General features: G+C 35.9%; 1 protein-coding gene across 1 annotated transcript in view; it reads right to left on the reverse strand.

Moving 5' to 3' along the window:
* Positions 1-208: 208 nt before the first annotated feature.
* The window catches only part of IQUB (IQ motif and ubiquitin domain containing), a 56,057-nt gene continuing 41,239 nt past the window's right edge, over positions 209-15,026 (reverse strand). Inside the window, exons 9-13 of the mRNA XM_058529154.1 lie at positions 14,619-14,789; positions 9,987-10,163; positions 5,698-5,946; positions 4,813-4,998; positions 209-553 (exon numbers count right to left, since the gene is read on the reverse strand). Coding sequence (XP_058385137.1) covers positions 374-553; positions 4,813-4,998; positions 5,698-5,946; positions 9,987-10,163; positions 14,619-14,789 — 963 coding nt within the window. The 3' untranslated portion in view covers positions 209-373. The remainder of the gene's footprint in view (positions 554-4,812; positions 4,999-5,697; positions 5,947-9,986; positions 10,164-14,618; positions 14,790-15,026) is intronic.

Below are 15,026 nucleotides of genomic sequence, written 5' to 3' on the forward strand. Positions count from 1 at the left end.
CCTATAACTACATTTTATCTAAAATAAATTTCTTGGGCTGAAAGTTAAGCCTGGCTTTTGTTTGTCTATTGATTTTAAGTATAACGCACTTGAAATTTTAAAAAATTTTAATGTGAAAATATGTAAAAATAAAGTGTTCTCTTTCCTTTAAAATATTAATTTCAATAACAAAATTATATTTCAATTTAACACTAATGGTTTAATAATAAATCATTTATATAGAGATGTTTTGTCTTCATATACTTATGATATTATGAAAAATAATTAAAATTAATAAAAAGATAAAATTCTAATTCCATATTGTGTGACCTCTGTATTACTCTATTAGCAGTGAATAAAAATGCTGATCATCAAACAAATGCTCCTGGGTCTTCTAAGGACTAGGCGTCTGGAGTTCTATAATCTTAGGTGTTGTTTCTGAGTGATATTTCTTTCTGATCTCATCTATTTCACCATCAGGTATAAATGAAGCCAGCACTGGAATTTGAGAAAAATAGTTCTTAGCCAGGATATGTTTGTGTTTGATCTTGTGAATAAACAAGGGTTCATATCCCTGAAAAGAAAAGAAAACAAAATTCTATTAAATGTCACATATCTCTTGCCAAGTAAAAACACTTTCATGCCTCAACGCCTCTGCTCATCAGTTCTTTCCCACATGCATTTTTCCTACTTTGTCTATCATCCTTCAGGGCTCAGCTCCTATGACACTTGAACCCAGAAGCCTTTCCTGATTCTCCCTGTGACCTCTCTGAGTCTAAACTAATCCCCTCCTCTTCCGTACTTGCAAGCACTTTTATGTATTTTAATTGCAATGTTTAGTTCATTCTGCCTTGAATTTCACTATCTGCTTGAGGGTCTCTTCCATGATAAGGAAAACTCCTTGAAGGCTCAAACCGAGTCTTTTTCATATACGTGTCTCTTGGCACCATAAGGTAGACACTCAATCGATATTTTTGAATGAATGTACTCGTCACCTTGGTTCTCTCTTTAAATCTATTTCAACACTGCATACAATTACCAATCTGAATTTTTTTTTCCCTAAAATTGGTCCTTCCCTCCATTTCTCCAGAGTTCAAGATAAAGATCACATTGGTGTTGTGACAATGTAAATTTCTCTTTCTACTACCTTAGATTCCCACCTTATGAGGCCCTGCACTGTTTCCTCTTCTGTCTTCTAAACAGAAAATAACCTTCCTGCCTTTATTAAGTCTTCATGCCTTTCCATTTTTATTTGTTCTTAATTAATTTTTAGACTTCTTGTCTCTCCACAGGTGTAACGGTATTTGGGACGTTATCTGTTATGTAGCATTGCCACATTACAAGATAATCTATTTTCTAATGACAGTGGCAGACTGCTAGTTGTCAACCCAATACTCATTCTCTCTTCTATTCATATTTAGAAGCCTGATTTTGTATAGGGGCCAGATTTTGTATTTTGTGACATACTCAGCTTGCCTAGCCTTTATTTTAGCTAGGGGTGGCCATGTGACAAGTTTCTGGCCATTATACATACATACACACAGATAACTGATAAAGCTTATAGGAAAGCTTTTTGATAGTGAGAAGACTCATCTGTCAAGCACATTCAGGCTTTTGCCATACCTGGGAGGTGGATATAATGCAGGAGATAAAGCAGCCATTTTATCCCTAAGAGTCCACAAGCATGAGAATGAAAGCCAAAGGTTAAATACGGCTGAGGGAAAAGTTAGAGGGCCTGGGTTTGTGAGGGCACTGTGGAGCCACATACTGGCCCCAGACTGCCAACTTCTGGACTTCTTGTTATACAAGGAAACTAAACCCACAATTGATCAAGTCATTATAAGCTGCTTAGTCTGTTATTTGCAGCTGAACTTGAATACAACTGAAACAATGAAAAACGGTGTTCATTACATTTCCTTGTCTTTCTCCAAGCACTTAGCATAATATTTGGCACATTCAAAAGTGAATTCTGGTTGAATTAATAAATACCATCTATTCTGTTTATCAATCTTAATCGACCCTTCTTTCCAACCTCCTCCTAAAAGTTGTTTTCTAAAAGTAAAACATCCTCTCATTGAAGATGCCTCATAGTGTCAAACCAGAAGTCAAGAAAGCCCTGGAGAAAAGGAGTCAAAAGATGTGATATCCTTGCAGAAAGGATTATGCAGGAGTATCCTGGACTTATTTTAAAGTTTCCTCTCTATAGACAAATTTACCAGATCAAAATACTCATCCTTTGCACTAATCTAACTTTGTTCCACCACTTGTTAGCCCACATTTCATTGAAGAAAAACTAACATATTTCTGTTGTGCAACATTCAATTATACATGCATAGGACTTGACAGGTTTTCAAAGTGCCTTTATAGAACCCAAAAGCAATCATTAAAGATGAGATAAGCATATTATGGTACATACAATCAAAGGAACAACAAGCAACTCTTACAGAATAATATAATATGGAAAGATATCCAGTATCTATTATCCCCTTTTTATAGACGAGAAAACCGGGGCACTGAGACATTAACAAACTTGCCCACCTTCTCCCAGCTCATGAGTGATTAAGCCAGAATTCAAAGCCAGGGCTGCTCCGATCCTCTATACTTATTCCATGTTTTCAGCTAACCTTTATAAAAATTTATGAAGCAAAGAGGGCAGGTCTTAATATCCTGCAGATTGTTAGTGACCAAAATGGGGAAACGCTGAGTGAGGTCCCCTGACTTTAAATCCACTATTGTTCCTCCTTTGGCCAATGTGCACACCGTGAGAAATTGATCTGCCTCATTTACAGTTCAGAGAACAGAAGTCTTTTTCCAGGTTTTCCTATATTGCAGGGAGTCAAGATTATTTTAATTTTTGAGTATGTTTTTACTAACTGAGAAAGCAAATATCTCTGTGCATTAAGGAAATTCTGGAAATGCTTTATTTAACTTGCCGCAAGACATAAACTCTTCTTTAATGAGGCCAAATATTAATACTTAAAGGATGACACCAGCTCAAAACCAAAAAAAGGCCATTTTGTTTTAGTTTCTCTGGTCGAGAACCTTAGCTCTGTTTACAGAGATTCAGTAAAATTGGCATCCTGAAATCAGGAATGCATGTGAATAGAACATTTATTTTTTTTATTTTTATTTTTGTTATAATTTTTATTTATTTATTTTTTCCCCCAAAGCCCCAGTAGATAGTTGTATGTTATAGCTGCACATCCTTCCAGTTGCTGTATGTGGGACACGGCCTCAGCATGGCCGGACAAGCGGTGTGTCGGTGCGCGCCCGGGATCCGAACCTGGGCCGCCAGTAGTGGAGCGCACGCACTTAACCGCTAAGCCACGGGCCGGCCCCATAGAACATTTAATTTGATACTGCAGCAATCTGAGGAAATACACAAAGGGAGTTGCATGAATTAATTGAAGAAGCAGTGGAATATCAGCTTTGGGAATGAACTTCAGTCCCACTATGGGTCCTAGACGAAATGATATTGTTAGTATTGGCTAGGCTTCCAGTGATGAAATATTTATGAGGCAGCTTAGTTTACTAAATATAATATTTAACACAGCTTCAATTTCTTGCTGCCCTTTCTTGCAATCCCTAGAGTGGAATTTTTCTTAGCCTGGCTTCTACTGGAAAATTGTTCAAAAAAAGCTAAAAATTTAACTAGTTTCTCCACTTTACACCTTCTCCCTCCCCAATAAAAACACAGGCAGGGAATAGCACTATTCAAAAGACTATTATATTTGAAGCCATTTCTTTATTTTCTCTTAACTGACATCTTGCATGGAATTAAAGGTACAGCAATTTAATCAATAGAAGGCAGAGAATCAGTATCAGCTCTTGGGATCCTGGGCTTGCTTAGTGTAAATGGAGCTCTCTGGGAACCCACCAGGGACCCCCCAATTCTATTCATCAAAATGTTTTACAGGGGCCAGCCCGGTGGTGTAGCAGTTAAGTGCGCACGCCCCGCTTCGGTGGCCCAGGGTTCACAGGTTCAGACCCAGGTGTGGACCAACACACCACTTGTCAAGCCATGCTGTGGCAGTGTCCCACATAAAATAGAGGAAGGTGAGCACGGATGTTAGTCCAGGGCCAATCTTCCTCAGCAAAAAGAGAAGGATTGGTTGGCATCAGATGTTAGCTCAGGGCTAATCTTCCTCACACACACAAAAAAATGTTTTACAGATTGCATCTTGTAAGTTACTGAAATTAAATGGTATTTAATTTTTGCAGTTTTTTCCCCACTCCTAGTTATTTGGAAGCAAATGAGAAATGGAGCCTCAGAAATATATCCCATCAGTATGATTACCATTTAGAGCACAAAATTTATTTGAGAATTTCGTGTGTTATTAGGCAGACTCATGATAATTAATCAAAGGGCAGATTCTAGGTTCCAAAATACCTATCTGGCAGTAATATACATTTATTCATTCAACAAGTACGTGTTAAACCCCTAGTCTGTGCAAGAAATGTTGTAGGTATTAGAGATATAGACATGAATAAGCTAAACAAAATCCCTCCCCTCATGGAACGTACTGTGGAACTAACATGCTTGAACTTGCTATTATTAGGAGAGAGTGGTGTCATGTTTTAGGTACATGGAAGACCTTCAGATCTCTTACCTTTACCTATTATGTGCCTTAGCTTCCTTTTAATTTTAATCTCCGCCATACATACTATCCACATACCTTGTTACTGTTATCCATGGATTCTCTGTTAATCCAATGGAAGAATTTAAATTATGCATGGAATGTATTAAAAGGTAGTCAAGTTATCTCTAAGGTAGTCAAGTTATCTCTAATAATTCCAATGATTAATTTCCCAGGTAAAGTTTCACTTTCTTACCTCTTCAATACTTGTTAGCTTGAGATGAACAGCAGCTTCATCTTTGGTGAGAAGAATGCAGTTCCAGGGGGACCACTCCAAGGATTTATCCCACCTGACCATGACCAGATCATTGAGATCGGTCCAGGCACTGAGGACTGACTGGGATGCCCAGATGTTCTCTGTCAGGTACTGAATATCTTGTAGCTGCATGTCAAAACAAGTTTGAAAAATAATGTTTTCTTATAAACATAACATTTCTTTAAGATTATTATATTACTTGAGGAAATAATTAAATTATATTGAGTACATTTTTCAAAGAGAAACATTCATGAGGTTTTCAGTGGCACTTAGCTCCTTAGTTTTCACCAAGTCTCTGTTCATTCTGCCCAAACTACATTATCAGTCTCACAGTCATGACCGCATCTTTAACCTGGAGTAAGCTGTAGATATTTCTTCCAGTATGCTAATTTTACCTTACATTTATATGGTATTTGTTTTTTTTCAAAATTTACTAGTAAGTATCATCTTATCCTCAGGGTTATTGTCAGTCATTTTATTCCCATTTTACAAATGAGGAGATTGAAATTTAATAAAGAATGAGCAATTCACGTAATGTTATTAAAAAGACTGTTGTTTTAATGAGAAAAGGGAAAAGGGGGGGAATGAAATAATTATTTAAAAACTTTTTTTATTTAAACCACATTAGCTAAAACTTTTGAAGTGACTTTTTACCACAAGGTCTGCATAGATAAACCTAGAAGTGCCAGAGGGGCAAGCTTCACAAAGTATAAGCATAGAAAAAAGAACCATTATTTTAAAAGATTTGAGTAGGAAAGCAGGAATCTTTTTTGTAAAATCAGCGGACAAATTTCATCCTTGATTGGCAACCCTGACTGATCATACCTGCATCAGAAAAGCAATTTTAGAGTCATCTTCATAATCAGTTTCTGAATAGTAGAGCCGTTGAAGTAAACATTTGTACTTCAAAAATGATTCTCGCTGTCGAGTCTCATTGTCAAGATTAACGCAGTGACGACACCGGTATATGCGGTGTGAAGTGGACGATACAGCAAACGCTGTAGAAGGCAAATACAGCTGGCAACTGTGGCAAAAGTAAATCTTCTTATAAAACTTCAGTGGGTCTTGAGGGGCCTAATTAGTAAAAAAGAATTAGAAAGGTATAAAAGCCAGGCCAAATACTAAGCAAGAGAAGCTAACCAACAGAACAAATACTAACCCACTGAGGGCTAACTTATCTTAGAATGAGATTCAAAGTTGGTTAAATTTTAAAGTCATATTTTTCCCTTAACTTCCTATTCTACACAAAATATAAACTTCAAGCAGTATTCATTTACCCTGACAAAATATTATAATTCTCTATTATTCATCAACCTTTAGATATATGTGGTAAAATCACCTAGAAAATTAATTGACTGAAAGAAAATTAGTAGGTAGAGGCTTTGGGTTGCAAAATAGTAGGAACACCCTGCAAGTGCTTTGGTACTTATTTTTAAGAATTTAGATTTTTGGTGCTATGCTATATTAATTATTTTTACAGGTAATAACTAGATTCACATATAAATAAAAGCCCACTCAATCTAGTGTTCTTATTTCATTCATCTCAACAATAAATTTGGATTGGCTCATGATCAGTTTTCAAAATTTGAAATTTTTCATCATATGGTAATTCTATTTTTAATTTTTTGAGGAACCTCCACACTGTTTTCCATAATAGCTGTACCAATTTACATTTCCACCAACAGTGCACAAGGATTTCCTTTTCTCTGCACCCTCACCAACACTTGCTATCTTTTGTCTTTTTAATAATAGCCATTCTGACATTTGTGAGGTATCTCATTGTGGTTTTGATTTGCATTTTCCTGATGATTAGTGATATTGACCACTTTTTCACGTACATGTTGGCCATCTGTATGTCTTCTTTGGGAAAATGTTTATTCAGGCCCTTTGCCCATTTTTAAATTGGGTTAAAATTATTTTGCTATTAAGTTATATGAGTTCCTTACATTTTTTTAGATATTAATTCATCAGACATATGGTTTGCGAATATTTTCTCCCATTCCTTATATTGTCTTTCATGTTGTTGACTGTTTTCTTTGCTGTGCAGAAGCTTTTCAGTTTGATGTAACCCTATTTGTCTATTTTTGCTTTTGGTATCGTGACCAAAAGATCATTGCCAAGGTCAATATCAAGAAGCTTTTTCTCTGTTTTTTTCCTAGTAGTTTTACAGTTTTGTAGTTTTACAGTTTCAGGTCTTACATGTAAATCTTCAATCCATTTTTATTTTTGCATGCAGTGTGAGATAGGGGTCCAACTTTATTTTTTTGCCAATGGCTATCCAGTTTTCCCAACACCATTTATTGAAGAGACTACCCTTTCCCCTTTGTGTGTCCTCAGCTCCTTTGTCAAATATTAGCTGACCATGTATGCATGGGTTCATTTCTGGACTCTTTACTCTGTTCCATTGATCTATGTGTCTGTTTTTATGCCAGTACTATACCGTTTTGATTACCATAGCTTTATAGTATAGTTTGAAATCAAGGAAGCATGATTCCTCCAGCTTTGTTCTTCTTTCTCAAGATTGCTTTGGCTACTCAAGGTCTTTTGTGGTTCCATACAAATTTTAGGATTGTTTTTTCTATTTCTGTGAAAAAGGCGATTGCAATTTTGATAGAGATTGCATTAAATCTGTAGATTGCTTTCGGTACTATGGACATTTTAACAATATTAATTCTTCCGAAAAGATTTCTTAAATTAAAAAAAAAAAAAGCACCAAAAGTATGATCCATTTTAAAAATGGATAAATTCAACTTCAAAATAAATTGGAAAGTGGATAAATTCAACTTCAAAATCAAAAACTTCTGCTCTATAAAAGATACTATTAAGAGAATGAAAAGACAAGCCACAGACTGAGAGAAAATATTTACAAATCATATATCTTACAAAGGACTTACATGCAAAATATATAAAGAATTCTCAGGGCTGACCTGGTGGCATAGTGGTTAAGTTCACACTCTGCTTCGGCAGCCCGGGATTCATGGGTTTGGATCCTAGGTGCAGATCTGTGCACTGCTCATCAAGCCATGCTGTGGCAGGCATCCCACATATAAAGCAGAGGAAGATGGGCATGGATGTTAGCCCAGGGCCAATCTTCCTCAGCAAAAAGAAGAGGATTGGCAACAGATGTTAGCTCAGGGACAATCTTCCTCACCAAAAAAAAAAAAAAAAGAATTCTCAAAACTCAATAATGAGAAAATAAACAGCCCAACTAAAAAAGGGGGGGGGGGGGAGAGGGGGCAGAAGGTGTGGTAGCAAAAGATAAGTGCAGCACTTCACCAAAAAGATACATGGATGGCAAAGAGGTTTAATACTATTAATTAGGAAAATACAGATTAAAATATAAAAGGATACTACTACACACCTATTAGAATTCCAAAATTAAAATAAAAACTAACAATACCAAGTGCTGACAAGGATGCAGAGCAACTGGAACTCTCATGAATTGCACAACATGGTACAGTCAGTTTGGGAAAAAAGTTTGGCAGTGTCTTGCAAAGGTAAGTAAGCATTTACCATACAACTCAACAATCCCACTTCCAAGGTCTTTAACCCCAAACAATCAATTTACACAAAAACTCACAATCGAGTGTTTGTAGTACTTTATTTACAAAAGCCCAAAACTCTAAACAACTCAATGTCCTACAACTGTGAATAGATAGATAAACTCTGGTACATCCAGACAATAAAAATATTACTCAGCTATAACAACAAACTGCTGAAACACTCAAATACATGGGTGAATCTCAAATGCAATATGCTAAACGAAGGCAGCCAGTCTCAAAAGAGTACATAGAGTATGACTTCATTTTATGACATTCTGGGTTAAGTAAAACTATAGAAATAAAATGCAGATCAGTATTTGCCAAAAGTGAGGGAGCCAGAGGAAGGGCTGATTACAAAGCAGCAGCATGAGGGAATTTGGGGGAGGCGATAAGAATACTTTTATCTTGATTGTGCTGTTGGTTACATGACTCTCTGCATTTATCAAAACTCACCAAAAATGGTGAATTTCACAAAAAGTAAATTTAAAAAGTGAATAAGATGGAATAATGTTACCTGAACATGTAGAATATGAAATTCTATTATTTACTGCAAACATATAAAAACTGAATAAGTCCATAGAGAAGGACTAGAGGGTAGCTCAGACAAAGGAAATATTGATTTGAATAAGAAATAATACAATCGGCAACTTTTCTCTTAGACTTGCATATTTTAATATTCTCTTACAATACAATTAAGTTTTAAAAGTTCATTAAAAAAGAAAAAATAACAATTAAACAATTTTTATTTTTCTAAAAGTTTTGACTAAATATTGAGATTTTGTTTACGTCAGAAAAGCAAAATGGATGTTTAGTCAGCCTCTTAAATAAGATATAATTCTAAAAATAATCATTGGAATAAAATACTATTTAGAATTCTCTAGTAACCTCCCTCCCCTAAAACTTTATTAAAAGTGGTTTAGAAAGTTTTGCACAGTGAGAAGGCAATAAGGCACTTATCTTGGCTTTAGAGAGAAAATCTCCACAGAAGCCTAGGCATGTTGGAGTTGGAGAAGGTAGTTTAATTCAAATACATGTTACATTTCAAGTTCTCTCAGGATATCTACATGGATCTGTTCAGTAATAATTATAACCATATGATAAGTATTATAAAGGAATATAAACAATGCACATGTAGAATCTCAGAATGAAAAGTTTAACTCTCTCTGCAGCCTCATGAAGGAGGGAACATGTGAACTGAGTCTTAGGAAATGAGTAGGAGTTGGCTGGGTGAAGTGGGGGACAGCATTCCTGGTGGACGCAACACTACGTGCAAAAGCATGAAGGTGTGAGAGATCACGATACATTCAACGTAGTGCAATATTCAACTGAAAATTTGGTTGAGAGATTAGAAAAGAATTCAGGCTTGGAAACACAGACACAGAAATTTATTAAGTGAATAAATTTAATTTATCAACATAAAAAAATAATCATTCAAAGGAGATTTCACCAGTAAGATGGTCTTCCACACGGACACCAAGTAAAACGTTAACACAAAATTTGAATAAACTGCAATTTACTATAGCATATCTTAGAATTTTGAGAAAGGAATACAGGGAAAAAAAAGTAGAGTACCTTAAGGTGTCTTGCAACTTCTGGATTAAACAGAGGTGTTTTAATGTATTGAAAAAAGAGTGTTGCAATTCTTTTTCTGAGTCCTTCAAGGTTATGATGTTTGACTCCTCTCATCATAAGGTCAACCTCTCTGTCAATCAATTGTAAAATTTCCTGAGTCAGTTTACATTCATGTTCCTATACAAAATACAAAAATATTCAGTATAGAATTTTAAAAATTACTTAGTTTTTTAAATTACCACCCAAACAAACTGAAAACTAGATTCCAGAATAAATGAACATTGCTGATAGGAGTATAAATTGGTACAACTAATTTGGGAAAAAAAATTGACTTAATTATCTAGTAGAGTTTAAGATATGCATAGTCTACAACCCAGCAATTCTATTCTTAAGTGCTTTAGAGAAATCTGCATGTAGAGTCATTGTTCACAGTAGCCCAAAATTAGAAATAACCAAATATCCATAAATAAGTTGATTACATAAATAAGTGATGGCTTATTCATACGTAAGGAATACTATCTAATGTGTGGAAATGAATGAACTACAGCTATATACAATAAGAAGCTTAAATCTTACAAATTAATGTTGAGCAAAAGAAGCAAGGCACAAAATAGTACATACAGTATTATTCCATTGAAATAAAATCCAAAAATAAGCAACACTAAACCATATTATTTAGAGATGTATACAGAGGTGGCACACTATGAAGAAAAATCAAGGAAATGACTACTATGAAAGTCAGTATGGTAGTTACTTCTAGGGGATGAGAGGGTGAATCGCCATCAAGAAGAGAAAGTGGGATGCTAGCAATGTTGGCAATATCCTGTTTTGGGACCAGAGGGTAGTTACATGGTTGGTGGCTTTATATTTACTAAACTTACATATATATTTTATACATATTTTCTGCATGTTTATATAATTCACAATAATTTTTAATAAAATAATAGAAATGAGTGTGTTTGAATAAGAAAGCCCCAGAGAAGAGTTAAGTGATTAAGATAGAAGGATTTATAAGCAGCAAAATAGAAATTGCTCCAACTGCCCAAGAAAAGACCACAAGAAACATAAAGTTTGAAGGAAAGAGCCAGAAGGTAAAGCCAGTAACTAAAATAATGCTCTTCTGTACTTTTTAATACATATTCTTTATAGCTAATTCAAGAGTGCATCAAAGGTCCTTGACCCTGAAGGCACATTAGAAGGACCTGAGGGAGATTTTAAAAGATTTTAACATTGCCCTCACACTTGAGGATCTAATTTAACTGCTCTGAAATGGGGCCTAGAAAACATTCCTATTCATTTATTCTCATATTCTCTCTCTCTTCATGCCTGTCTGTCTGTCTGTCTGTCTCTGTCTCTTTCTCTCTCTCTCAAGTTCTCTAGATAATTCTAATGTGTACTCAGGTTTAAGATTCACTAGTCTATATTAGTAATTGTCATCAAAATAATACCTATTATTTATTGAGGGCTCCCTGTTTGTAAGCACTGAGACACAGAGATTATATTTTTTAATTTATATTTTATATACACATATATATGTACATATATATACACATATATATTTATATCCTCAAAGCAACTAATTTTACAAATGGTGAAACTGATTTTCAGAAATATTAAATAACTTACCTAAGGTTGCACAGTCATAAATGAATAGAGCCAGAATTTGAGTCATGCTTAAAGGCCTTAATACTCCATCAAAACATTGTTAAATAAATGTACATGTGAATATATTAGGTTAAATATATTGTTTAAGATATGCATAATTTATCTTTTATGAGCCATCTTTTGGCTTTTTAATTAACCAGCTAATGGCCCTAATTATGTCAGGCAAGAGCATTTCTATTGTATTCCCTACCTGCACTCTCTTTTTTCCAATCTGATATTTTTACTGCCCTCTACAGCTATCAAGCTTATTTCCTACCTCTGGATCTACTGCTTCTCCCTATCTTCCTATCTATTTCTATCTTCCAAGCCTAGTCACTACACAGACATCTTTGAAAAGATAGCCCTTTTCAAAGGCAGTCAATGCCTCTGCTCTCAAGATGGGCAGAAATGCGAGAGACCTATGAAGATTTATCTCCCAACAAGAACCATTTACTCTACTTAACGTGTCTTAAAAATTTTGTGTCTTGGTCTTGTTTCTTCTCAACAGAATGAGAGTTCTTTGCAATTACGAGGCAGAGAGCCCACATGAGGTATCTAAGGGTTATACTTGTGAAATTAATAGGTTGTCATCACATGGCTCACCTAGATGGATCTGAATATGGCTGACATTTTTTCAGCTGTTATTTGTAGTGAACCATGATTATCATTTGAATATCTATACACATACACTCTGGCAATTTGGGTCAGATTGATGACCAAAAGAGATTGACCATGCAGAGTTATCCAATCCATTGCCTATGTACAAACTTTAAAATAGTTCTTAGGAGTGATAATTCAGAAACAACTTACATATCTATGCCTTAAACTGAAGGTGGCATCTGGTGAGTGTCTTATAAAGTTAGAGAACTCAAAATCATTTTTCAGAAGCCAAATATTTTTAGCTGAATTGCCCATTTATTTATATTGACAATGACATATGCCCAATATTACCTTCAATTTGAGCTATAAAACACAAGAGCTATAGCAATGGTCCTAATGACACTTGGGTTTTCCCCTTTAATTAGGAATATAGAAAACATATCCATTACAGCGAATGCTGTGATGTGCTGCTCGCATTACCCCCACTTCAGAACTGAAGCATTCAGTCTCCCAGCTGCTGATAGGCTGGCAGCTGACAACTCTCACCTGAGCCTCTCTCTGGATTTCCCTTAGCTGAAGAAAGCCATCTTGGCTGAAAATTGCTGGTATGTGGGTACATGGGAACAAAACATAAATGGAGTCCTGACCCAGGTCCAGCTCACAATGGGTCCACAGACCCATCCAGTGTTCATTTTCCTGGTCCTTGAATATATCATTGGAATGGAATACTTGGTAGTTAGCACATTTCTTGATCTGTGGGGTAAGAGCTAACGTGACACGGAAGAACAAGTGGAAGCTCCTGAAACTACCTTACTCTGGAAACCAAGGGGATGAAAGTAGAAACGGATCCATTTACTACTTGGGAAACTTTTGCTTCCTGTCCCTGCAACTCTGGGCTCTCAAGTTTAGAGGTCCTAATTCCTGGAGGGAAAATGTTTCTAGTAGAGGACACAGCAAGAGTCCTATTAAACTCTAAGCTACAACTAATGCCTGGGCTCTTTAGGCCAAAAGACCTGGGGGGCAAGGAAAGTGTCATGCCTGTAGAGGTAATTAACCTTGATCTTTGAAAGAGAGTAGTGCTGTTACTACTCAATGGAGACAGGGAAGAACATGTTTGGCACCCAGGTCCAGGGCATTTCTTGGTATATTCTTGCCCAGTTTTGACAGTAAATGGAAGTCTACCAGCTTCAGCCTGAGAAGAGCACAGTGACCTGCAGTCTAGACCTCTCAAGGTGTGGGTCACCACAACAGGTAGGCCACCTAGATCAGTCAAGGTGCTAGTTGAGGGTGAGGAAATCTAAATGGATACTAGAGGAAAGAGACAATGAGTATCTGCTGTGGCCTTAACGACAATGGCAACAATAGGGGGCTATAGCTATCTCATCAACCCTGCTCTTGCAATTTTCCCCAGGGAAAAAGGGCCTACCCAAATCTGGAGCAGCTGCTCTCACAACTTACAACATGAAGCCAGTGGGTCCAAGCAGCGGTATGTGTTGTGTATGCTGTGTCCAGACCAGAGGAACTCATTCTCCCACCCCCGCACACTGTTGGCTGACACTCTCAACTGAGTCCCTTTCTGAGAACTGCTTTCTGGTAAAGAGAGATGCCTCATCCTAAGTCACCTCTCCTTCCTAGGGGCAGCCCACATCCAATAAATGGTCAATGTGGGAGTAAAAACTCTTGGCCCCTCGCCTTGATTCGGCACAACTCAGAAGGGCCTCCCCAGTTTCAGAGCTCCCTGTGAGATTGGCTGGAGTCACTGCTGAGAGTTTAATTTCTCCACCTGACCAATCCTGCTGTCTATTTCCTCACAGGAGTTCCTCCTGAGAGCACTCTCCAAGAAGCTTCCTGCACACGAATCCCCATCTCAGAGGCTGTTTCTTGGGAACCTGACCTGTGACACCCACTTCATTTTCATTAAAAGCAGGACTAAAAACACAGAAAATCAATAATTGAAGAGAAAAAAAAAAACAAAAGTATTTACACAGATGCTGCTTTAAAACTGCTAAAAATAAAATTTTCATTGAAACATGTCAAAATATATAGACAATAGTTGCTGTTTTATTGAACTGAGTTGAGTATTAATGCCATGCTATATATTTGCATCCATTGCATAGAGGGGATATATTTACATTTAGAATATTTATTGTGCTATGTTTACATTTATTATGTGTCATATTATACAGTTTGAGAACTTTTAGATAAATATTAATGCATAAACCACATCCTCCCAAAATTATACCAAAACAATAGTTGTTAACAAAATAAAATTCATACATACAAACATTATTATCTTTATAATTACTTAACACAAAAAACCTTGCTTATTTTAGTATTCAATTTTTTTATTGATAGTGATACTCCAAAACTAAGAGAAAGTTAACGTACCTTCACAGTATGTTTAAGTGTTAAGAGCACATCCAGCCTCTCATCTTGAGAGAGATTTTTCAGCATAATGCATTTATAGATGTTTTGCAGTTCTCTGGCTCTGATGGTGAACTGTGTATCCATCTCAACTATTTTGCCATCAAATGTTCTCCATGTCTTTGGAGCTGAACACTTAAAAATAATATTATGTTTATAATTATCAGTTAATGAAAGGCTAAAAAATAATTTTGTTCCTTCTACTAAAAGTTAACCTTAATATCATGTGCTTTATGAATAAAAGTATCACTAAAACTTAAGAAAATTCATTGAATAATTTGTAGAACGTGGGAAAGTAAAACATTTTAGAAAAAAAATATGAGAGAGTTGTTCAGTGTGTAGAAGTGCAAACACTTCTACAGGATTTAGAAT

This window comes from Diceros bicornis, chromosome 3 (genome assembly GCF_020826845.1).
Source record: "Diceros bicornis minor isolate mBicDic1 chromosome 3, mDicBic1.mat.cur, whole genome shotgun sequence".
Classification (NCBI taxonomy): domain Eukaryota; kingdom Metazoa; phylum Chordata; class Mammalia; order Perissodactyla; family Rhinocerotidae; genus Diceros; species Diceros bicornis.